Genomic DNA, 25,374 nt, shown 5'->3' with positions numbered 1-25,374 from the left:
TTTTTCCGGGTCTAAGGTTACATTCTTGAAAATGTATTCTCCCTGTGAAAATATTACAAAACCGATTGATTCAAATGTTGTTTTACACACATTTTTTTAGTAATATAATTATGTAAGCTACGAAAATTCCAAATAAAATTGTATTATAGCCTAAGCAAATCTCTCTCTCTATACATATATATATATATATTTTTTTTTATTATTATCAATAAAGAAATATTTAAAAAAATCAACTTCCGTGCCTATTTAAAAACTTTTTTTAAGTTTTAATTATTATTGTATTTTTTTTTCTCGGAAAAATGGATTTGTGGATTAAGATTTGCTAATGTTAAGCGCCTCAATTATTTGTTCACCGTATTTCTAGAGTTTTACCATTGGTCGTCAATACATTTTTCGATATCTCCCACTTTCGAACATGACACTGGTTAATCTATTGTTGTGTATAAAAAAAACCGAACCTTCAAGAGTTAAACTGCTAGTAAGGAATTCAGATGAGCCCATACTTACAGTTGTGTCGTTGGCAAGTGTTTGACATGAAATCGGCAATCCGGTTTAATCGAATTATGTCTGCCGGAGAAAACCTTACCTGTGCTGTGATTGGCTAGACAATATACTATAGCAAATAATTAAGTAAAATATAATTAATTTTTCCCAAGACAAATCGAAATCTCTTTCTCATTAATATAAAAAAAAAAAATCACACGCAGTTTGAAAAAAAAAATATGTATAATTATTATATGACAAACAACTCCATATTTCTAGAAAGTGTACATTTATATTTATATTTTTTTCATTTCCAACCTTTTCAACTCATAATAACTCGGCTAAGTTAACCGAGGTTTACTTAATGACCTTGTAAACTAATTGTCACACACTCTAATGATAATATAAATCATGAGATTTTCACTTAATTATTCAATAAATACGGTTTGTCTACCTAAAATTATTTGTCGGATAGTTCAAATGCTAGGAGTGATAAAGTGGAATTTATAGTAAAATAGTAATAACCATAATATACTATATGGAATGCTTTTATTTAATGTGATAATTCTTTTAATAATATTTTTGTGTAGGAGTAAGTATAGCATTTTTAAACATATTTATATAATTTTAAATTTTAAATTGTATTTGTTTATTTCTAAATGTTAAAAAATAAAACTCAACGTGAATATCCAATACCTTCATGTTAAGAGTATTGTAAACACCGACGTTTAACTTAAAAGTGTATTCCCACCATTTTTCTGTCGGTCCGAAAAACATTGGAACGGCTTTTTCGGGATCCACAGTTACATTCTTAAAAATGTATTCTCCCTGTGAAAATATTACAAAACCGATTGATTAAAATGTTGTTTTACACACATTTTTTTAGTAATATAACTATGTAAGCTACAAAAATTCCAAATCAAATTGTATTATAGCCTAAGCAAATCTCTCTCTCTATACATATATATATAATTTTTTTTTGAAACAATAAAAATATGTATAATCGATAAAAAAATAACGGCTTAAGTTTAAGGAAGACAAATGAAATGTGAAATAAATACTATATGTATATTATATAATATAGTAAAGAGTTGAACTAACTTGGAGTGGGCATGACGTAATTACACGGTTTGCATATCCTATGGACAAAAAGTAATAGATCGCCGCCCCGTTCATACAGACATTCGTGATATCATACGATCTGAGATTTGAACAATCAATAAAATATTCTTTGCACATTATTATTTCGGTATTAATCTAAACAAACGTGTTAAAACTTTTATGGATTGAACTATTCGCTAGGTTGTTTTCGGATCTATCCAAATTGATGCCATTATAGTAAGCTGACGTTTCGATCTCACAGCAAAAACCCATATTCAATGATATACTGAGTATAGTCAATAAAATTGCCTCTGCAATGGGTAGAAACATAAGCTAACTAATGGCAACACGGATAGATCCAAAAATGATCAAGCTAAACATTGTAAAACGATGAGAACCAAAATGTTGAGTTTTATGTTTAACAATATTAATTGTCAATAAAAACTAATACCCATTGATATCAGTGTTGAATAAAACTAATGAACATCACTCCCAAGCATACAAAAAAGAAACCATTTTAATTTTGTTAGTTTGTTTAAATTTTTTGAAAGCCATTTTTCATTTTTTGGTTCTCACGAGTTCATTTATCATATTCATTAGGGTTTTAAGACTGAAAATGTAATTCAACTTACTCGACCTATATACAACGGATCATATATTTTATATTGGTAATCTGTATACTGAATGCCGTTATATTGTTTAAAGCTGGCATTGGCCTTTCCTATAGAAGGGTAATCAGTTACTTCTAAGACACTTATACGATAGACATGTCGTATGGGCTGAAGTAACGCAACGCGTCTCTGTATAAAATGTATTATTATTCATTTTTTTATACCATTGGTTACATATACTAAAGCAATAAATATAGTTGGACCTACCTTTGATTTGGCAAGTGCTAAGAACATAGTTATTAGACAAGATAACATTATTGTCTTGTAGGTCATGACGACTGTGGACGAAATGTATTACTCAATACACTGTTAAAGTTACAATAAAACTATATTTGAGTAGCGCCAATGTAATTGAATAATGTTTTTAAAAAAGCAACATAGACTAACTTATATAGTAAGGTAAACAATAACAATTTTCATCCGTTGATTAAAATCAGACGACTAGTTTAATTGAGTACTAAGAATTGAAATGAATAAAAATATTGAAAACACAGCATGACCGAACTTTTAACTAAAACTAATTATTTGTTCATAGTTATTCTACAGATAATCAAAAGTATTATCCGTGTTGACAGAAATAATATGTTATAGTATGTATATGATGGTGTATATAATAATCATTTCAGATTATTATCAATAAAGAAATATTTAAAAATATCAACTTCCATGCCTATTTAAAAACTTTTTTTAAGTTTTAATTATTATTGTATTTTTTTTTCTCGGAAAAATGGATTTGTGGATTTAGATTTGCTAATGCTAAGCGCCTCAATTATTTGTTCACCGTATTTCTACAGTTTTACCATTGGTCGTCAATACATTTTTCGATATCTCCCACTTTCGAACATGACACTGGTTAATCTATTGTTGTGTATAAAAAAAACCGAACCTTCAAGAGTTAAACTGCTAGTAAGGAATTCAGATGAGCCCATACTTACAGTTGTGTCGTCGGCAAGTGTTTGACATGAAATCGGCAATCCGGTTTAATCGCATTATGTCTGCCGGAGAAAACCTTACCTGTGCTGTGATTGGCTAGACAATATACTATAGCAAATAATTAAGTAAAATATAATTAATTTTTCCCAAGACAAATCGAAATCTCTTTCTCATTAATATAAAAAAAAAAAAATCACACGCAGTTTGAAAAAAAAAATATGTATAATTATTATATGACAAACAACTCCATATTTCAAGAAAGTGTACATTTATATTTATATTTTTTTCATTTCCAACCTTTTCAACTCATAATAACTCGGCTAAGTTAACCGAGGTTTACTTAATGACCATGTAAACTAATTGTCACACACTCTAATGATAATATAAATCATGAGGTGTTCACTTAATTATTCAATAAATACGGTTTGTCTACCTAAAATTATTTGTCGGATAGTTCAAATGCTAGGAGTGATAAAGTGGAATTTATAGTAAAATAGTAATAACCAAAATATACTATATGGAATGCTTTTATTTAATGTGATAATTATTTTAATAATATTTTTGTGTAGGAGTAAGTATAAATTGTTTAAATATATTTATATAATTTTAAACGTTATTTGTTTATTTCTAAGTGTTAAAAAATAAAACTCAGCGTGAATATCCAATACCTTCATGTTAAGAGTATTGTAAACACCGACGTTTAACTTAAAAGTGTATTCCCACCATTTTTCTGTCGGTCCAAAAAACATAGGAACTACTTTTTCCGGGTCTAAGGTTACATTCTTGAAAATGTATTCTCCCTGTGAAAATATTACAAAACCGATTGATTAAAATGTTGTTTTACACACATTTTTTTAGTAATATAATTATGTAAGCTACAAAAATTCCAAATCAAATTGTATTATAGCCTAAGCAAATCTTTCTCTCTATACATATATATATATTTTTTGAAACAATAAAAATACATATAATCGATAAAAAAATAACGGTTTTAGGAAGACAAATAAAATGTGAAATAAATACTATATGTATATTATATAATATAGTAAAGAATTGAACTAACTTGGAGTGGGCATGACGTAATTACACGGTTTGCATATCCTATGGACAAAAAGTAATAGATCGCCGCCCCGTTCATACAGACATTCGTGACATCAAACGATCTGAGATTTGAACAATCAATAAAATATTCTTTGCACATTATTATTTCGGTATTGATCTAAAACGATAAACACAACAAATGAGCTTCATCATTTTCGGATCTTTCTAAATTATTGTCATTAGTAAGCTAACGTTTAAATCCCACTGCTAAGCCCATCTTCAATGATACACTGAGTATAGTCAATAACATTATCTCTGAAGATGTACACCTTGCAATGGGTGAAACATCAGATAACTAATGGTAACACGGATATATCCGAAAATGATCAAGTTAAACATTATAAAGCGATGAGAACGATAAGTTTTCCGTTTAAAAATATTAATTGTCAATAAAACCCAATATTCATTGATATTATTGTTGAAAAAACTAATGAACATCACTCCCAAACATACACAGAAGACAACTATTTTCATTTATGCTAGTTTGTTAATTAAAAAAAAAACCACTTCACCTTTTGGTTCTCACGAGTTCATTTATCATATTCATTAGGGTTTTAAGACTGAAAATGTAATTCAACTTACTCGACCTATGTACAACGGATCATATATTTTATATTGGTAATCTGTATACTGAATGCCGTTATATTGTTTAAAGCTGGCATTGGCCTGTCCTATAGAAGGGTAATCAGTGACTTCTAAGCAACTAATACGATGTTCATGTCGTATAGGCTGAAGTAACGCTAGGCGATTCTGTACAAAATGTATTATTATTACCTTTATTGTAATATCAGTTACCTATACTACAGCAGTAAAATATTTAGTTGGACTTACCTTTGATTTGGCAAGTGCTAAAAACATAGTTATTAGACAAAATATCATTACTGTCTTGTAGGTCATGACGACTGGGAAACAAAATGTATTATTCAATACACTGTTGAAAGTTACAATACTACTTTTTTTGAGTAGCAACAATGAAAATGAATATTTTTGAAAAAAGCGTCATGGCCTAACTTAAATAATAATGTAAACAATAATGATAATTATTTTCATCCGTTGATAAAAAATCAGTCGTCTAGTTTAATTGAGTAGCAAGAATTAAAATGATAATAATTTTGAATAATATGCAGCATGACCTAACTTAACTTAGTAAGGTAAATAATAACAATAACAATTTTTTATTCGTTGGTAAAAATAAATTATGTATCTAGTTATATGTAAAATTTGACTCCTATTGTCTGCATTGTAAAGTGTTGTGCTATGCAAAATTAACTATGTATTCATTATTTTTTATACAGTTAATTTATTTATATTACCTGTAATTGTGAAGGTCAAAAGGATTATCCGTAGTGAGAGAAATAAATAATAAATCATTATTTTTTTATTCAGTAAAGCTTTATTGCAAGCTGTATTTTAATTTTAAAATCACCGTATCAGAATTGGGAAAAATGACAGCCTGGGCCTGATCATTATTTGTTTAAGTATCCCAAACAAATTACATGACTGAAAATTATTGGTAAGGTTAGCGTTGATTAATTATTAAAACGAACTAAACTTATTGTTTAAAAATAATTTATTTATATTTTCTCAACAAATGCATCATTTAAAAACTTTACCCTTCTTGTTTTTTTTGATCCGATACCGTCAAATGTATGCACAAATCGGTTTTATATTCACTTCAACTTTTATAACTAGGTTTCTTTATTTTCTCTTTTTATCAGCACTCAACTTATATACATGCATATAATATGTTAAACTTATGTTCAAGACATAAGTTATGTGCAAGCGGCTCGCAAGACAATTTGTTCGGCACATTCAATATTCAAAAACATGAAAAACTTTTCCAAATGTATTTCAAACACGGCAAATAATAAAAACCAAAAGTAAGAAGTTCTTCTCGAATCGGGTCAACTACTGCAATACAAGTTAACACCATTCAAAATGCATATACAGTGTTGGCCATTTTTATTACATTGAAAAAAAAAATTAACCCTTGTGATTTTCTATCTAGTACCAAATAAATTGATACAAGACCTTCATACAATTTTTTTAAGTATTTAAAAATTACATTTATAGCGAGAATTACAATTAATAATCAGGACAATAATTGATCAATCGAATGTAATTTAGATTTATTGAAACTATTATGTCAATTGATACGTTTTGCCCAGCTCCGGCAAATTACACATTTAAGGTTTCTCGACTTACTTTTAGTTAAAACATGTTAGCTGTTGCTTAAACCCGTTAACATTCCGATTTAAAAAAAAAGAGTTTAGATAGCGTTTTGTCATCATCTATTCTCATTAATACCACAGTTAGTCCAAAGGTACACTCATCCATTATGTATTATATGTCAATCAATCGATTAGCGTTCATCAATCATTCTAAGTTTAATACCCGTACACGTTTTAGAATAAGCGGGAAACACACGAACAGTTAACTAGCATTAAAAAACAAAGAAGACTTTGAAGTTAATAAAAATACTAGAATTTATAATGTATAACCGCTGAAGCGAATCCCGTAGTCATCCAAGGCCAGATTCGAAATTACAATGTACATAAAATACCAAATAAAATACTTACTTAATTTCCTTTGCTATTGAAAAGTGAAAACAAGACACAACTTGTTAGTCAAATGGCATTTAATATGTACATATGTATAAAATATAGTAAATGAGAAATGAATCTTAGTCGTTGGAAAATCAGGGCATTAATTTTTGCGCTTCTTTATACATTGCACGTCAATTATATTGTATAAACCACTATATCTATTATTATTGTAGTATTTAGTTATGTTTTTCGACAAAAAAAAAAACAAGAAATACCAATCAAAGTAAAGTAGGTTGAAAGTGTTCAAATGTAAGTGTGCGTTTTAGCTTTGGTCAGCTGATTCGTCTTGCTTGGCCGTTTTAACAAACTTATGTGCCTAATATCTTAACGGTTCTCTGGATCTTCTAATTGTGTTTATAGCGTGTATATTAGTAGGTATCTGCCCACACACTTGGGAGGGTTTCATAAATAATTTAAAAAATGAGGTTTTCTCAAAAAAAAAAAAACGGCCCACCTAATCTGAGAAAACGCCATAACGTTTAGGTGGTACATACCTATACCAGCCATCTAACTGGATCCAGTAAAATTGTTATGTACACGAAGCCAACCAGAGTACAAGTACCAATTAATAATAATACTATAGTATATAAGGTGACTGTATAATTTACCCGAAACACGAATACCGGACGACTATTAGAGCTGCGCAATGGTTAAAGAGAAAATTATAACTTATTAATATAATAATATACATATGTAAGTGGTCCAAAACGGAAAACGCCTATATCGGATTTGGATCCGTATCGTGTGCAGTGTATATAGTGTTGTGCGTGATCACTACACTATTTTTGGTAAACATTTTTTTGTTTTGTTCCCACACACACAATACATAAGCCTTACCGGACGACGGAGGTTTATATGTATTTATTTTACATGTCGTCCGGGCACACATTGATTGTGTGTGTATTAAAAAATTCTAATTTGTTAATACCACAAAAATATATTGCAAGTAAAACGCCTAGAAAATTACAATTAATTCCTTGGTTGAGCTATTTCAGCTAAGTTGACAAAAATTATAATCTAATAAAATATTGTATTGGAGTTATTGTTTCTAGATTATCTCGATAGGAATAAAGTTTGATTAGAGATGTAATAATGTTTGCACCTACAACTAATTCGACGAATTTTTTAAAAAAAGTTAAAGGGTGCCACTTTGCTTCTTATTTAATCCGACAAACATGTAATGTAATTGTTTAAAAAAATCATTTTACCCAGAATTTTACCCACACGACATAAAGCACTTAAATACCGTGTTTTGTTATTTAAATACGCGGAGCACTTTTGGAAACCCTTTCGACACACGATTGTGCTTACTAAGTAAAAGTCGGTATCTTGTATAACGCGTTGAAAAGACTTCACACGTTAAAACGGTGTGATTAATGAAGCGTACGATTAAAGCGTGCGGTTCAGTAAATTGAGTGCCATTTTCAATTTTTATTTTCTTAGCAAACCATTACATACGCTGGGGAAATGAAACACAGGGCGAGTTCTAGCTGAAAAAAACCGTTGTGGTAAATCGAGTAACGGATAAAAAATGACTTAGTCGTAGGTATGGTGTACTTGTACTAGAAACCAGTGGGGTCCGCTAGTAAATCTACCGAGAATGTTATTTTTACACGGTACCCGAAGAAGAAGCAAACAATTTAACTTGAAAAATGTATTTTCAAAGAGGGTGAAATAACTTTTATCGGTTTTGATATGTTGTATTAGGGTCTCACTTCATTAAGCAAAGTATAATTAAATTTACCAAAATGAATTATTCATCCTTTTGAATGAACTTCAACCCTATATAGGACTGAGGAAAACAAAAAAGTATTTAAAAAGTTATAATAAGTTTTTATATTAAAAACACATATCATATTATGTTATTGTCAATAAGACAAACAAAAAAAAAAATTAATTAATTTAACAATAAAAAAACGTAACTAAAATTAATTCGCTTACAAAAAAAAATATATATATATATATATTTATACGTGTAAATTAAAAATAAATAACTGTTCATTTTGTTTTTTTTTTTTTACTAGTCTTAACAAACAACCAACGTCTAACCATAAGATCTACGAAATTAACAACTACAACTTATTTTTCTATATCACAGATTAGTTATGTATAATATAATATTACATTATTATCATTGTAACAACAAATAATACAAAAGTAATTTAAGGTGTTTAAAACAAAAAATACATAGCTGCCGTAAGTATATAGTTCAGTACATGTGCAATGCCTTATACATATTCATTTTACAATATATGTATAAAAAAAAAATTTAAACAACTTTATATTATTGAAAGGGGCGATCAACGACGATAAGCGAAACCTTAGCGGTGTTCGATTATTTGATAGCCGAACCCGTTGTGTGTTACATCACATAATAATACACGTCCATCAGTATAATATTATAATCTACTTATAGGAAAATAACACAATTATAGAAGCCTGATACCGAACGCGGCTCGTATCGAATGTTGAATAATTAATTATTTCAGATGAAAATATATATATATGATAAAAAGAGTGTGTGTAGAGATATGTGTAAATTTGACACCAGATTACAAAAAAAAAAAAAATGTTATTATAGTATTTTGCAGTATATTTTATAACGATGATAAATCTCTCGTTAGTCAAGATTGACGAGCTACATATTAATATATATATGTATACAATATACATACATTTATTTTTTTATTCGTTCAATCGTGTTTGGCCATTAACCGTGTGCTCGTTGTTACTCGAGTAGAATTGTATTATTATTTTAAATGTCAATTTTTTTTTTAAACGAAACCCGAGTACGCCCGTCGTGTACCTACTTAGAGAGAGGAGATATATTATTGTATTTTTATTATATTTTTTAATCATAACAAGCACCGGTAACGAGGCGACTGCCGGCCGGTCGGTGCATTATGGAAAAATCAGGAATCAAAACACAGGAAACGCATACAAAAAAAAAAGTATAATATATTATATTGTACCCGGTCAACCTAACCCCTGGCCGCTGTGACGGATTCCCAACCTTGTACCTCTATGACGATGATGGCGCACTTTAATTCAAGAAAAATGATCTGATGATTAATGATTTTCTCATCGCACTCTGGATTACCGTGTATGTGTGCAAGTCGAAAATCCCATACAGATAGACTGAAAACACTTTTGGCCGACAAGTATGATAATTTCAATGTCCAACCAGCCCTTAGATTATAATATTATTATATACCTTTGCGGTGAGCGCTGTCGTTGCTCACTGGTCGTCGCAACCGGAAAATTCGGGAAACAAAAAACAATGCAACGAAATAAATCTGAAAAAAAAAAACACACACAATTAATGTACAACACAGTTCAGTAAAATCACCAGATGGGGTTTTCGTTTTGTTCTTAAGCCCGGCAAATATACATCTGAAAGTCTACATCTAACCTGGATAGGTTATTACTCCCAACGGGTTTGATTAGGCGATCAAACTACAAATATTTAGCACTCTGCGCTAAATTTTCCAACAAATTTTAACTATGTGTCTTCGATTTCCTTGGTAGGTATAAATATATAGTTAAGTATTGAAAAATTTCCTTTAATAGCAAGCCAGCACACAGCTACTATCCCGGACAACCCCCCTCGTCGTCTTAAAAGACGTTGGTGTCGAGACCTCTTAAATTGTAATGCTACCGTTTAATTTCTAGCCGTAACATGTCATAGGGTCCTATCACTGGATAGGTTCCCTACCCAAAGTCTCCAAGTCACATATTTACTTTGTTAACATATTTGCTTATTGTATAATATTTTATGTACAGATTGTAAATGTTTTTAAAAAAATAAAAAAGGAAAAGTATTGAAAAATTATGTAAAATTCTCACCTCGTTGGATCGTATATTTCACTGAATCCTTCGATGTCCACCGTATTCGGCTCGTTATCCAGTGAATAACTAAATGTCAGCTAAAATTAAAAAAAAAAAAAATTGTCAATAGTTACTTAAAGCTAAATTTTGGTTACACGTTTCCAACCGATTATTTTTGATTCCCCAAAAAGGTTCACTAAAATAAATATTTAAATGAAAAAATCTCGGATTTGCATTTTTTACCTTTCCAAAAACTAAAATTTACCTGTTCGCCGAACATTTCTTTTTTGATGAGTCTCATGGGTTCGAGGTGCGAGTGAAATTGTTCAACTCTGGTCAGAGGTATCTTCAGTAAATGTTCTGCAAAGACAAAAACGGTATGGTGTAAACAATATTATACAGCTAATGAGATAGACTGGATAGAACACAAGAGTTACTGTTACAGACATTAAAAAAACTCAAAAAACCCTGTACCTATAATGCTTTATGAAATAAGACTTGAGTTAATAAGTTAAGCCCGTGTTTTATTATAGAAGTCGAACACTGTCCAACAAGAACTACTAAAAAAAAAAAACCATTTAACTCTTTTGTCCTTACTAATATACATTATACGACTGTTTTACCACTAATTAAAACAAAATAATACTGAAAGACTCATTTATTAATGGAACAACATCATCAAACAGACATTAACACATTTTCCTACGCTGATAGTACTACAATTTTTTTATAAGAAATACTTATTTGATTTCCTTTTAAACGATTTTTTGTATAAAAGTATTTTTTAATTATTTAACGAGACCAATTTTATGGATTATTTAATAATTAAAACATGGCCACTTGTCTAATACAAGACAGAATCCGGAATTCGGATATTTATTATTATCAAATTAATGTGTAGCAAATTAAACAATTAAATTAAAGAACAAAATGAAGTATTTTTAAACTGAAATATAAAATTAAAATTTTTAAAGCAGGCCTTATAAAATACAAAAAAAAAAAATTGGTGTACAGAACTGCTGAAAAGCGTTAATTTTCTTTGTAGTTACTAAATAAAACATATTCAGTTATTTATGACAAAATTATTTGTTTCAAATTAATTTGCCACACAATTTGCGAAAATTGTTTTTAATTTATTATTTATAAATTTTATTTTAAATTTATAAAAAAGAACAATTGATACACTTTTAAAATTTTTAAGATAACAAAAAGTGTTTCAGATTAACAGAAAAATAATTTAAAACAAGTTTTTTTAATTATATTAATAGCTAATTATTTGTGTTTATTTCAATTAAATGTGAAATTATTTGAGATAATATGTTATTCATAATTAATAATAATTTTCATTTCATCACTTAGTTAATAATATGATTTACATTATATTATATTATATTGTGTTGTTTTTTGTTTTTTACAATAGTAACGTACCTATGACGTAACCGACGCTCACGTCGTCTGGAAGTCCTATCCGATCTCCGATCGCCATCAACTTGCCATTGCTGAAAAAAAATAATAATAATAATAAAAAATATGCAAAAACGTAATGAATATTAAAATAAATAAACACACAATGTTGTAGCGTTAAACATTCGGTTCGCGTCCGAAAAACAGTGCGCCGCAGAATTTCAATTATTAATATTTATCGTGTAACTTGTGAATTATTATTCAGAACATGGCACCGTTATGTATATATATATATACTTCCTGGATACTTGACAACAAAACTAAAATACTTAATGTGTAGCACATGGCTTTCTATGGGAGAATTAAATCAACACCGACCGGAGGACGATGATGATTCACACGTCATGTGTAAATGCGTTTTTTATTTCGCTCGCAGCGCACTTGTACACATTTATTTCAGATACCGAAACCTGCACTGTTTCACTGCTATTTGAAGACCAATGATGAGATAAGATTAGATATGGATTATGGAGGGTCATTCTGAAAATAAAGTTAAGAGTAACCACACTTCATGCAGATACATCAAGTTGCAGGATTTTAAGGATTTTATTAGGATATATAAGGATAGTCAAATGGATTTCTTAGGTAGGCACTTACTTACTGGCGAACCACGGAAATTGATTTATGAGAAATGTTAAATATTGATAAATGTTGCCAGTAAATCGATTAAGGCCAGATATTATAAAACTACTAAAAAACGTTTGGCCAGAACATATAATTAAGACTATACTATCATCATATACCGCAAGAAGATTATAGTTTGGAAATAATCATAATATGTCAGGACATATCAATGTATTGATGTATATGCATGAAGTGTGGATACTCTTAACTTTATTTTTTTTTATACAAATAAAAAATCTTCAACGATTTCCTTGTTTTTCATTTTTTTTTTATACTCTAGTATTGTTGAACTGTACCGTTCAAAACCAATGAAATAACAAAATTACTAATATATATATATATATATTAAATATTACTACGACATAAAGCTGTGTACCCAAGTTCTGATAAAAATAAAAAACGGTTAATTATTGTTTTTGGATTTCAACAAATCTGAAAACCAAAAGCGATTTATCTTTTTGCCGTTGTTTTTTTTAAAAATATTTTGCTTAGGTACACATCTTTATATTGTACAAATAATGATTTATAAGATTTTTAAGAAGCTTAAATTTAATTTTTCTTTGAGATAAACTGGATTTTTGGATTTCTATTACTTATGTTCGTACAATGTATGCATAATTAACATTCGTAGTTAATTACAAACAAGATAGTTGTACATTTTTTTTTAACTAATAAAGTTATGTTAATTAAGTATTAGCCATCAAAATTCTCGAGGTCGTAATAAAAAATAAGAACTCATTTATCAAAAGTTGCTGTAGGTACGTTTTTCTTTATGATTTAAATTATAATTTTTAGCCTAGTTGCATAATGGTAAAAATAAATAATTTTCGACCCAAAATGATAATTATTTAATAATTCAGAGATTATTCTAGCACGTCTAATTATTTTTTAATTGCCTCTAAAATGTAAAAAAAACACAGTTTCGTGATCAGTTCAGCGTGTTTTGTGCACATAGTTTTTTAATAATTATTTCAAATAGAATTCAGAAGTGGTCTCAGAATTAATGTATAATTTGTGGTTTTATTGAACAAAAATGAGATTAAAAATATCTGATTTTCGTTACTTACAACTTTGTAGAAATCTAAGGCCAGATTCGGATGCAATGAAAAATTTAAATGCAACCTAATTTGGTTCTTGTTACAATTTTTATTATACACCGTATTGATTATTAACAAACTGGGAAAAATGGATTTAAAAAAAAAATCAATTTAACGACGTCGGAAGTATACAAAGGATACTTCCTACACCATTATTAGCAAAATTCAATTAACTTAAAAGTCGGTCTTTGAGTGCCGAACAACTTTGGAATCCATGGCAAGGAATAACAAAGTTAAACTAGCTTAGGTACCAGGAAACTGTGGAGTATTAGGGAACAAACAAACTGATTTCCTAGAAAAGAAAGGAGCTGAATTACCCTATATTGGCCCGAAACAAGTGGTAGGACTATGATAAGAACAAACTCTATAATGTTGTACCAAAAAACTGGAGCAGAGAAAAACATTTATGGAGGTACCTGTTGGTGCCTAGACAATCGAAGAAGCTCATCAAGCACTTTGGTATAATATTAGAGGATCTTAAAAATATGAACAGGAACCAAATGAGCTTACTATCCCTTACTAGTCTAGCTACCCTGAGGCAGATGAGACCTCTGGCAAACCTTTTTCTGGAATGAACGAAATCAAAGACATTGGAATTAGGACTTCGGCGAGAGGGTGCGCACAATGGACCTAAAAGGCACACTTCTTGGACCCGCCTACCAACTAACTATAACTAGTTCGGATTTTATAGAGGGTTGGAACATATTTTAGACGTTTATACGTTTCGGATTTACATGACACTATTAATTCAAAGCACAGAACGTTTATTAACGTCTTTAAGAAATTCTGTAATAATAAACAAGACGGATTACCCGAAAGTAAGGACACGTGCTTCCATACGTCAACAGTTTTATACCTTTTTTATAAATATATATATATAACAACTATTTCACGTAACCACATTTTTGTCGTCGTCCGTATTACACCTGCTCGTTTGGATCGGCTCCAAATCGGTATTAGTAGCCTCCATAAGGAATTCTCGGCCAATTAAAAAGTTCCAATTAAAATATCGGACTTGCATTCCCCGCCGACAAACGCCAATCGAAAACGGCGCGTTTCGGTGCTCTACGACAACAACAATGGCCGGCCGCGGCATTTCCTTTTTGGGTAGGAATATATATTTTTTATAGTCAAAATAAAAAAAAAGCGTAACACCACCACTATATTGTTGTTACAATTGGAATTTAAGCTTATTAGTGCGAAAAATACTACATTACGGAGACGGGTCGTTCGTTTATCCCAAGTCGGGCCGCCGCCTTGTGTGATGCGTTAAACCGGTTGACTCGTCAATTCAGGGGACTTGATTAACGACGAGTAGTGGAGATAGGAGAAGGGGAGGTAGCTTCGACTGGCGGCTGTATCGAAACTCACAATTTATTATTCAATTAAAAAAAAAAAAAAAACGGGTTGCGCGCATATCCACACACGAGCTGATAATATAGTTTTTGGCTTGTCCGCATATCATTATTATTGTTATTATGGATGTGGACCTGGAATTTGTTTAATAGACCACAATTAAGACCGCTTTTTATGGGTGCATAATAAAAATAAAAAAAATCGACCTTGTAGTTCGTCGAGAGCAACGGAATATAATATATATAATAAAAATGTATAAAATATATTATTGAAAATCGTTACCTATCGTATTTAAATGTTATTCACCTCACGCCGAGAACCAGTTGCATACAAATATATATACCATATAGGTATGTTTATTTAATATATTATTATTCTTTAACAAAAAACTCGATGTTAACTCCAGTGACCCTACGACGTAAGCCGAAACTGGAAAACACTGTTCACACGTTAATATCGATGACGGTCACCGCGTTCGACGAGGCGTGCTGCTGTCCGGCCAGATCTTATCGCACTATATCGGTTTTAAATATTTTATAAGAAAAAAAAAACAATCGAGTAAAAATAATAATAATAAACCCGAAGAAAAAGATACTTATCAATTATTTTAGTAGTAAATAAGATGCTCGGACGAGAGGCGATATTATGTCCGTTTATACGCCGTTCGCTTTACATACAAATATATTCAAAAGAATAGTTTCTTAAAAAAAACTAACATTCGACTAACTAAATGTAAATAATCCAACCTTACACCTTATAGCCTATTAAAATATAACATTCTATGTACGATTCTAAAAAAAAAAATTAAGTACACCGCTTTAGAATATTAATAGTTTCTTTTGTAAACAAACTATCTATTCCCGTTTGAATAATAACCATTAAAAAATAATAAAAACAAACAAACGAGACTAGTAATTATGATACGGGCGAGGTCGTGAAAATTATTCAAAACTCTAGAAATTATTTTCAACGCCAATTTCACTGACACCACGGCAGTAAAAAAAAAATTGTTGTTCAGCTACCATATTGTTATCAAAATCCAATTTTTAATCATTATTTAAATCGTTGAAATAAATTATTTAATTTCATAAAGCAAAGCAAGAAAACTCCAGCGGGCTTCATGTTTGTTTACGCCAACCTTATTAAGCCAAATTTGTTTGACAAAAAAAGTTTGGAAAAACGTACAAAATTTATTGGGTTGAGGCATACCTAAAACAACTTGACTGGATCGAGTTTTTATAAAGCAATTGTCCAAAATTGTAATTATCAATTATAAAAATAAGGCTTTTAAATAAATAGTAGAAATATGAATTAACTTACCCAGAAATCGGAGCCATTTTTAGCACCAACGCGCGGCTTAGACAAAATCCTGCACCACCAGTGGCAAACCAAAATGTAGTTTTCTGAATTTAAAACAAAATATATATGTAATTAGGTATTTAATTTTAATAATTCATGGCACTGTTGACTACACTCACTTGGGATTTGGTCCGAATTTGCAAAGGCTTTGGTGTACTAGTTCGTCCTAAATACCAATCGCCAATTGGATCAAAAGTTTTCAACAGTTCATTCAATGCGGGTACGTTAACATAGTTGTCATCGTCGACGTGACAAAACCACCTAATAAAAAAAAAAAAAAATTAATAAAAAACGTATCTTAATAAATAATAATCGAATGTAAAAAAATAAAAACAAAATACTGACAAGTGTTTTAGTATAACATAATTTTTGTAATTCGCTTACTTTTTTTTTGTTTCGAGGAACATATCCAATTCTACAGACATTTTACAACACAAGGCACGCCTAATACAATAAAAAATAAAAAGTCAGTTGTCACTTATATTATAATAAAACAGTATGACATTTTAGCACAAGACTTACCTGCTATGAGTAGCTGAACAATTAGTATTTATTACATGACCATCTGAAATAAAAAATTGTACCTCATTATTATTATTATTAAATCATAATTCGTCAAGTTATCGATTATTTGTATTATCTTATTTAAATTTTACCCAACTCTGCTCGTTTACACGGCATAATGTAAACACATAGTTTTCTATAAGACTTTGTTTTAAACTTATGTGCATTTTACACATTTTTGGTTTTTTGAAATGCTATTTGATAGAATAAAACACATCGCCCATATACTACTTACTAGTTCTTAACCTAACCCACATAATATATTATCTAAAATAGCCGTCCTTTTTGAAAATTGTTTAAAAGTTGAAATATAAACACCGCTTGTTCTGCGAGTCTAATTTAATAAAAAAATATTTTTGTAAAAGTAAAGAATGGGCGTTAAGAAAACCATTTTCACGGACAATAATAAACATTGCTTAATTGTTTACCGTGTGTGCATTACTACTATAGTCTACTTAAACAAAACGGGTCATTGTTTGTTTTGTATATTGTATCGAGAACAAAGGAAAGCATTGTTCGAGAAAAAATATTCTTTGCAATTTTTTAAAATAATGACTTAAACCGTGATGAAAAAAAATAATAAATAAAAGCTTCGTGGAAATTCTTAGATTTAATTAACTTTAGGACCGACTGGTGTATACCATACCAATCAACAATATAAAACAGCAGAAAATATTCAAGGATGGGTTAATAAAATACAAAGTAACTCAGAATTGGCAAAAAACCCCCAAAACAAATTTTACTCAAATCGAATATCGAGACAACATCTAGATTTTGACAAACTTTATTAATAGGTAAGTTATCGATTTTCGCCAAAGTTTTATAAGACTCTGAAAATTTCGAGACATTTTGTTTTTTTATTTTTAGAAATGAGTTTAATTAAATGTATTCCACTGCCTACCATTATCAAAAGAGAAGATCATCCTTAATATACAAAAATGTGCACACAGAACAACGAACTGGAGCATTAGTCCAACTTCAGTATTTTAATGTCTTAAGACAACCAAAAGTACTGCTTATTGATTTACCGATCGTTCTTTAGGATTTCCTAGTGATTTTGCCGAATGCCAGTGGATTTCAAAATGCATCGAACAAAATATAATCATGGAACGCTACTCTACTTAAATAAATTATAAGGTTCATGTTGTATAATATGTACTTGCGGATAACTGGTGGTAATTGGACTTGGCATACATGTGTGTGTGGGTATTCGTCAAAACGAGATCAGATATACGATATGACCTACATGCATAACGCCATTCTAATCAAAACAAAAAAATCTTTTGGAAAAGACAATCTGGGTTACATGCAATACCTATTATTAAAAAAAAAATAGGCGTACAATAATAATATATGTATTATACATAACGTAGCTATCCGTGAATAAAAATCGCCCATGGGAGACTAAGGAAATGCATATAAGAATATTTACTGTTGGCTTTTAGATATTTTACACACCGACTAGATCTGAACATATAATAATAATGTGTTTAAAAGTAATTGAAGTTAGAACTGCTTGCACAAACCGCTGGACCACCCCTTCGCCACTTCCCATCGGTCTAAAAAAAAAATAACCAATAACACCTGCTATGAACACGGGCAATTTATCAAATTACACCTTTATAAAAACCTAATAGGTTGGATAATTTCCACAAGTTAAACCTCCCATCGAACACAGATATATTATTACCAAAGCTTTTCTGACCGGTGTGTTTATGATTGCTTTATTTTCGTAATACAGGGTGATCAAACAGTTTGGAAACTAAATCCGTTTGGCGTTAGAAAACCTGTTACCCAACTAATTGAACACCCAATACATTAATTGACCTCGATTGTATGTGTTTTCATTTAAACGATAGTTATAATATTAATGGCGTATGGTAAAAAAAAAAAATTACTCACTTGTAATTTGGCTCAGGTGACGATCGTCAGTATCGGTAAAAAACCAAGTCTGCAAAAAAAAAAATAAAACAATTATATTTAAAGCGCATAAAAACTAGTAAAACGTATCTTATGGAAATATAACAAGCGTTTAAGTGTAAAACAAATAGACACTATTTTAATTAATGTATTTGATTTATATTTTTGAATTTTACAATTTGTTTTAGAAATGTATTGTTATTTTCCAATTACATGAAGTAATTTTAATTTTGAATAATTATCATTGCATTTGTGCACTAAAAGAACAAAAAAACTAGTCTTGTCTAAAACATGAATAAAAACTGATTATTAATTCAAACAAAAACAAGTTTTTTAATTATTTACGAATAAATTATGTGACGCCTCAATATTTTATCAAACAGCTTATATTTAAAAGTAAACTGTTGATTTGTTGATTTTTTTTCTAAACAAGAATTGATAAAATAAAAAATAATTGTAATATACTCGAGCGTCTATAAAAACTATGCAATACACTAAGTTTTATAATTATTCCTACAAAAATTTTTATTTAAAAAAAAAAACAAATCACTTCTATCTGAAATAGTGTTGCAGGGTAATAAGTAATAACCCTATATAAAATATGATTGTAGTTGACATGACCGTGTCTGTCAAAAATGTGCGACCTAAATTTCCCAACACCGTTTTCCGGAAGTGGTAAGAAATAGCTGATAACGGATGACTAAGCATAAGGGACAAGACAACTTAATAAGACACCTGATAAGAGATCTGTGACAAACGCAGAGGAAGGTAGAAGGTTGTGGATAGAGGGAGGACATGAGACGGAAAGGAAATTGAACATGATGAACACACCTTCTTATAGATATCATATGATATATTAATGATGGAATGTTTTCCCTTCAATGGAAAAACTATTGTGACTATTGTTATATTTTACACTTTCGTAATAATTAAGTTATTAGAAAAAGGTAACTCTTTAAAAGTAAAAGTAAATAATAACTTCAAAAGGATTTACACACAACAATAATTATAATAAGCATTCAAACAAATGTTAAAGGTACACAAAACGAGAGTGCCTGCTGACATCACAATTAGTGTGGCTTTAAATAATAGAAATAAATATAATTTTCGCTGTATAAACATATTAACCGTTTTCCATTTGGCCTAGATATATTGCTTAGTTTCATAATAATACTATTTTTCCTCGCTCCTACTACAATAATAAATACCAATACAATTGAGAAACATTTAAGTTACGTGTAAAGTTAGTTGTAAATGTCATGCTCCGAGTATAGCTTAATATTTTTATTTTAAGTATAATAATATATTACAAAGTAAATATTTTTTTTTGTAGACAAATTACCAGTTTTTAATTATCTAGTGTATACTCCAAGTATGCATTGCATTACACTATTTTTTTAAGGTCAAATACAATTAGCTAAGTATAATATTGAAATAGCTCGTTTTTTCAATATTATACTGGCCAAGAGATTTTTTTGAAATTATTTTATACAGGTAGTAGTAACCGGTTTTGCCATTTCAGTTTTATGTTATGATCAAATCTTCATCAAATGAAGACTTAAAATATGTATTTACATTATTAAACCTATTTTTAGCTTCCAAGGTATTAATTTTTCAAACGTGATTTTAAGTCGAATACCGTTGGTTTACTTTAATCAAAACATGTAAAGCAATTATATTGAATCTCTCGAAATTTACATAAAAGTAAACAACAGAAATACAAAAATAAATTTTAGATTTAACCTTTAATTATGCAAAAGTCAAAACCTCACAATATCAAATATTTACTGAACAGTCCAAACTACTTCCTTAAATATTTTAATCTTTATAAAAAAAAACACAGCTCCATTCTATACTTAATAACACATATATTATTAGAAAACAATTTGTAACAAATTTTATAAAGCCTCTTTCATAAACCAAAAAATATATATTGATTTAATTAAACATTAATTAGCATTCTTGGGCAAACTACTTTTTAAATGCAATGAAATTACTTTACTTGTTTCCTTTTTATAGAAAGTAAACATTTTAAAATGTTTTTTAGTCTGTATTTTTTTAAAAATGTTATAACTAGAAATGGTTTTGTTAGCTACTAAATAGTCAAAGCTAAATATTTTTTTATATTTAATACCTTATTCTTTATCGAACATTATTTAAAAATTCTTAAAATAATACATTAAATAGTAGCTTAAGATTTACTGTCAAAAAAAAAAAATTGTTTGCTATGATGATTGTGATCATCCTTCAAACCGCTAAGTTTTGATAAATTGAGCAAACCTGAGCTTGAGAAATTTATTTGTACTAGATAACCTACCCTAATTTTGTGTAATTAGTGGTATATATTTAAATTAACTTCACCATTTTTTAAAACTTTAACGTTCAAATACAAAATCTTAAACCTTCTTTGGTTTTTTCATTACATTAAATAAATAATGAGTCAACATTTTAATCGACGTTTAATGGCGGTCGTTAATTTTTACATTAATTTATAATTATTAAAGTATCACATATATTTTAGTCATTATAGATGTGAAAAATAACTGGTTTATATAGGATCTATAAAACAAAAACATTCCATTAAGTTTGTATGTTTACTCATTATAGTTCACATAAAATTAAAATTAAATACAATTTTCATGGCACTCATATAAACAATCTGAAGGTTTACATAGAATTTTTTTTAATTTAAAGTGATTTAAAATTCTAAACTAGTAACTGAAACTTGTTCTTTTGACATTTCTATATATTGTTTTCAATTAAACAGGTCTATATCTTATTCTAACAAAAAAAAAAATGATATACGCATAGGTCATATCTAATTTAATATTGTTAACCATCCACTTATTATATCATTTTACTTTAGGAAATAATTGTTTTATTTAGGTATTCTGTTTCATAAAAAATATCAGTTGCTTAAAATATTCCAAAACAAATTTGATTTATTTACCAATGATTATTCATTATTATTTGTTAAAAATAATTTTTTTTTTTTAAATAGTCTTCTTTATTTATGGAAACTATATTTTTAATATACGTATTAGTTATTTAATGAATTTTCATACATTAATCATTTAGTTAATACCTACTTATAATTTTTTTATTTTATTATTTTCATAGATACATCAAGGTTGTGTACAGTATACACTGTACAATTGTTAATCTACTTTATACTTCTGGTACCGTTAAAATTTGTACTTGTTTTTGTATGATTGTAACAATAATTTGGTAAATACCTGATCTTTGGCGACCTGGAACCATGTTTTTATAATGACTGGCAAGCGAGTCAAATGATTTCTTCCGGTCGTTTTCACTGTAATAAATGTATTTTGCAGTACGCTATCGTCCAAGTCCAGCAACAAAGTGTCGTCAGACGGTTTCTCCAAATCGGACGTGTCCAACTCATTCAATAATCCTTTGAACGTCTACGGAAATTTAAATATTATATTAATATAATCAGTTATGTTAAAATCAGCATCCCCATTATTGAATTGTAATTGCTTTCGACATGATATTGATATCAGTTTTAAATGGGGACAAAATCTTGTCGAATGTGATAAAAAAATGCAAAAGAAAAATGGCGTATCTCGGTTCAAACGATCCGATAGCAACGTAACATTGTTTGCTTATTATTAGTATTAACCACTTAGGTACTTAGCTAATAATAATAAATCAAATGTAATTCAATAACTATGGTTAAGTGATGCCTAAGACCGCTGACCGTCCACTACTACCGCGGAAAGAGTTAGAATCACGACGATAATGACGACGTCGGTCGTTTTGTTGCCGTGTATTTTTCGAATGGACGTTATAAACTTAAACGATGTAGAAGACGCTCTTAACACACCATGGAGGCCTGCGGTTTTTGGTAATGTTTTTTTTTTTTTCAAAAATCCTACCTGTTGCTGTTGCTGCTGCTGGCTGGGGACCGTAACGTTGCCACCGATCAGTCCGCCGACCTGTTGATAGAACACCAGAGACGTGAGTACCAACAGGGCCAGCAGTATCTGGAACGCCGTCAGCCATCGTTTGATGTTCCTTGGCATAATCGCACTCGGCCGGATCACATCGTAGGGCCAGCCGCAATCGTCTCGGTCGTTGTTGTACGTCTTGACGGCGGCCGTCTTGTCGCCTTGCTGTTATCAGCTGTTATCGCTTATCACGGATCTGTTATCGCACCGCCAAGACGGGACACACGCGCGCGCGCGGACGACAGGTGGGGACGACAAGAACTCTGGCACCGGACGACGACCGCCAACGCCGTGTGAACACTGTCGACGGCGTTGCGATACAACATCACTTTATGGAACAGATCCATCAACCTCACCCTCGCCGCCGACCGTCTAAGGTCCTCCCCCCCCCCTTCTCTCCTTTCACAACGTCGTTATTATTGTTATTATTTCCTACACGGGATACGCGTCCGGGGAATAAATTAAATCAAGTAGATTTTTTTTGGGAAACATTGTTTTTATACACTCCGATATTAAATTAGTAGGTTTTTTTTTGTTGTGTATACTGTTTTTTTTCTTTTTTGTATCTCGCGTGTTACTTATATTATTACCACCCGCAATCACACAACAAACAAACGTGGGTACAATTATTATTAAAAGAAATCGTATTGTACTGAGATTTTGTTTTTAATTACAACACTGGCATCCTATCGTAGAAATACGATCACTCGAAGCCGTCGTATTGTTTTATTCTATTATTTATTATATGATACACTTTAATAATAATTTTTCGGCCTATATTGGTGTACTCGTGAAATGGAAAACCAGTATGCGCATTTTATGTATAGATGCGCTTACTAGAGTTCTCCTATGGCCATACATAATTATTTTAAAGAACTTTAGACTTTAGCTGTTGTTCATTGGCGCGACTAGCTCTAAAAAGTAAAATATCTATAGGTATACCTACAGTAAATTTGGTTGAATATAACCCCCCCGTCCCCCGTTTGGTTTAGTAGAATTGATTAAACTTGATCAAAACTAGCATTGCGTCGATTATCAGTCGCCAAAACAAAAATAAAAATTACAATAATATTAATAAAAGCTAGTACAGTGAGGTCGGGGCATAGTGGGGATGGAGATGTTACAGGTTTACAGAAATTATTATAACTAAAAGTGATAAAATTACTTTAAAATAAACGCTTCGAATCTGTGGATAATATGTATAAACCACACATAGCAATTTAAAAATTGACTACGGTCGAATTGTAATTTTACCCTATTTTTGGTTTTTCCTTAAAAAAAATTGTTTGACTACAGATTTTTGAGGAAATTGTAATATGATATAGCCTCATTCCATATCTGCATTTGGGCCTAATTTTCATACATAAACCACTAAAACTTTGCATGAAAAAGCAAAAGAAAGGAAAAAAAAGTTACATTACGGTTTTTTTTCGTTGACCCCCAGCGCACAGGCGTCCCATAAGAAGCATAGCTTCAAGAATTCCACCCCTTCTAGAAGAAATGGTTTACGATAATTGTTTAGGTTGTCAAAGTTGTAAGTTGAAAAAATTATTAAATACTTATAAAATATGAAATAAATATTTCCCATTTCGACGTGGGTTTTTTTTTAAATGTATGTAGCTGTATGATCCGCTACATACTTAAACTCGTGTGACATGTCAAAACGAAAATGATTATTCTCATTACATATCCGTTGGGTATGTAGTCTATTATACCTGTAAAAAAAGTTAGAAAAATAAAATTAATATAAATATCGTATTAAAAGTTCTGAAATCAATCATGACTAAATAAACCTATTATTATAAATAAATATTATTATTATCATAGATTAAAGTATATTTAGTCTGTTATTATTACAGGGTGTTCCACAATGATTCGACAAATGAATTAATTTTTGTTCTAGTGAATATTTTTAAGATTTTATTTTTTTAAATTAATTTATACTCATTTGCGCTATAAGCACCACGTATTTATTGCACTTAACTATTTTACTTTTTTAGCTATTGGCTGCAAAATTCTCTCACCGAGATATTTATCTGAAAGAATAATAAACGAGTGTGTTTTAAAACAAATGGATACCTCTGGCCAGTACAGTTAAAACCAATAAACTACTTTAAATAAATATTTCAAATAAAAAAAAAATTTTTTTACACATTTAGAACTGATTTGGAAAATATCATATTACAAATATTCTCCAAAAACCTACACAAGTAAAAACGACCACGCTAATTACCAACATTTAGGTATCTATCTGTAATCTGTCTAAAAATAAATATTTAAATTGCTAATTAATAAT

At 29.8% G+C, this 25,374-nt stretch overlaps 1 protein-coding gene across 2 annotated transcripts; it reads right to left on the bottom strand.

Moving 5' to 3' along the window:
* Window positions 1-8,853: 8,853 nt before the first annotated feature.
* Window positions 8,854-23,375, bottom strand: LOC126845017 (fringe glycosyltransferase). Of its 2 annotated transcripts, XM_050583599.1 has the most exons (12): window positions 23,007-23,375; window positions 22,344-22,532; window positions 19,090-19,138; window positions 17,146-17,188; window positions 17,008-17,067; window positions 16,743-16,884; window positions 16,585-16,667; window positions 12,152-12,222; window positions 10,989-11,083; window positions 10,742-10,821; window positions 10,110-10,191; window positions 8,854-10,042 (listed from the first exon to the last, which is right to left on the bottom strand). In XM_050583599.1, the coding sequence occupies exons 1-11, from the start codon at window positions 23,151-23,153 to the stop codon at window positions 10,134-10,136; spliced, it is 1,017 nt and encodes a 338-aa protein (XP_050439556.1). In that variant the 5' UTR covers window positions 23,154-23,375; the 3' UTR covers window positions 8,854-10,042; window positions 10,110-10,133. The 2 variants fall into 2 exon arrangements, with proteins under 2 accessions (XP_050439556.1, XP_050439548.1); XM_050583591.1 differs by having other exon boundaries at window positions 8,855-10,191.
* Window positions 23,376-25,374: the final 1,999 nt, after the last annotated feature.

This window comes from Adelges cooleyi, unplaced genomic scaffold (assembly GCF_023614345.1).
Source record: "Adelges cooleyi isolate 19-005CV unplaced genomic scaffold, UGA_ACOO_1.1 ACOO_flye_CR_arks_rails_tigmint_CR_PRNA_108, whole genome shotgun sequence".
In the NCBI taxonomy this organism is placed as follows: domain Eukaryota; kingdom Metazoa; phylum Arthropoda; class Insecta; order Hemiptera; family Adelgidae; genus Adelges; species Adelges cooleyi.
This window is presented reverse-complemented; position numbering and strand designations above follow the sequence as displayed.

What these genes read in the sequence shown, in the direction of transcription:
- LOC126845017 (XM_050583599.1), bottom strand. Translation starts at nt 23,153, where the DNA reads ATGCCAAGGAACATCAAACGATGGCTGACGGCGTTCCAGATACTGCTG. An exon ending in GAGCGTCGGTTACGTCATAG is followed by an intron (nt 11,084 to 12,151) that starts GTACGTTACTAT and finishes TTGTCTTTGCAG; the next exon opens with AACATTTACTGAAGATACCT. An exon ending in AAGAAATGTTCGGCGAACAG is followed by an intron (nt 10,822 to 10,988) that starts GTAAATTTTAGT and finishes TTTTAATTTTAG; the next exon opens with CTGACATTTAGTTATTCACT.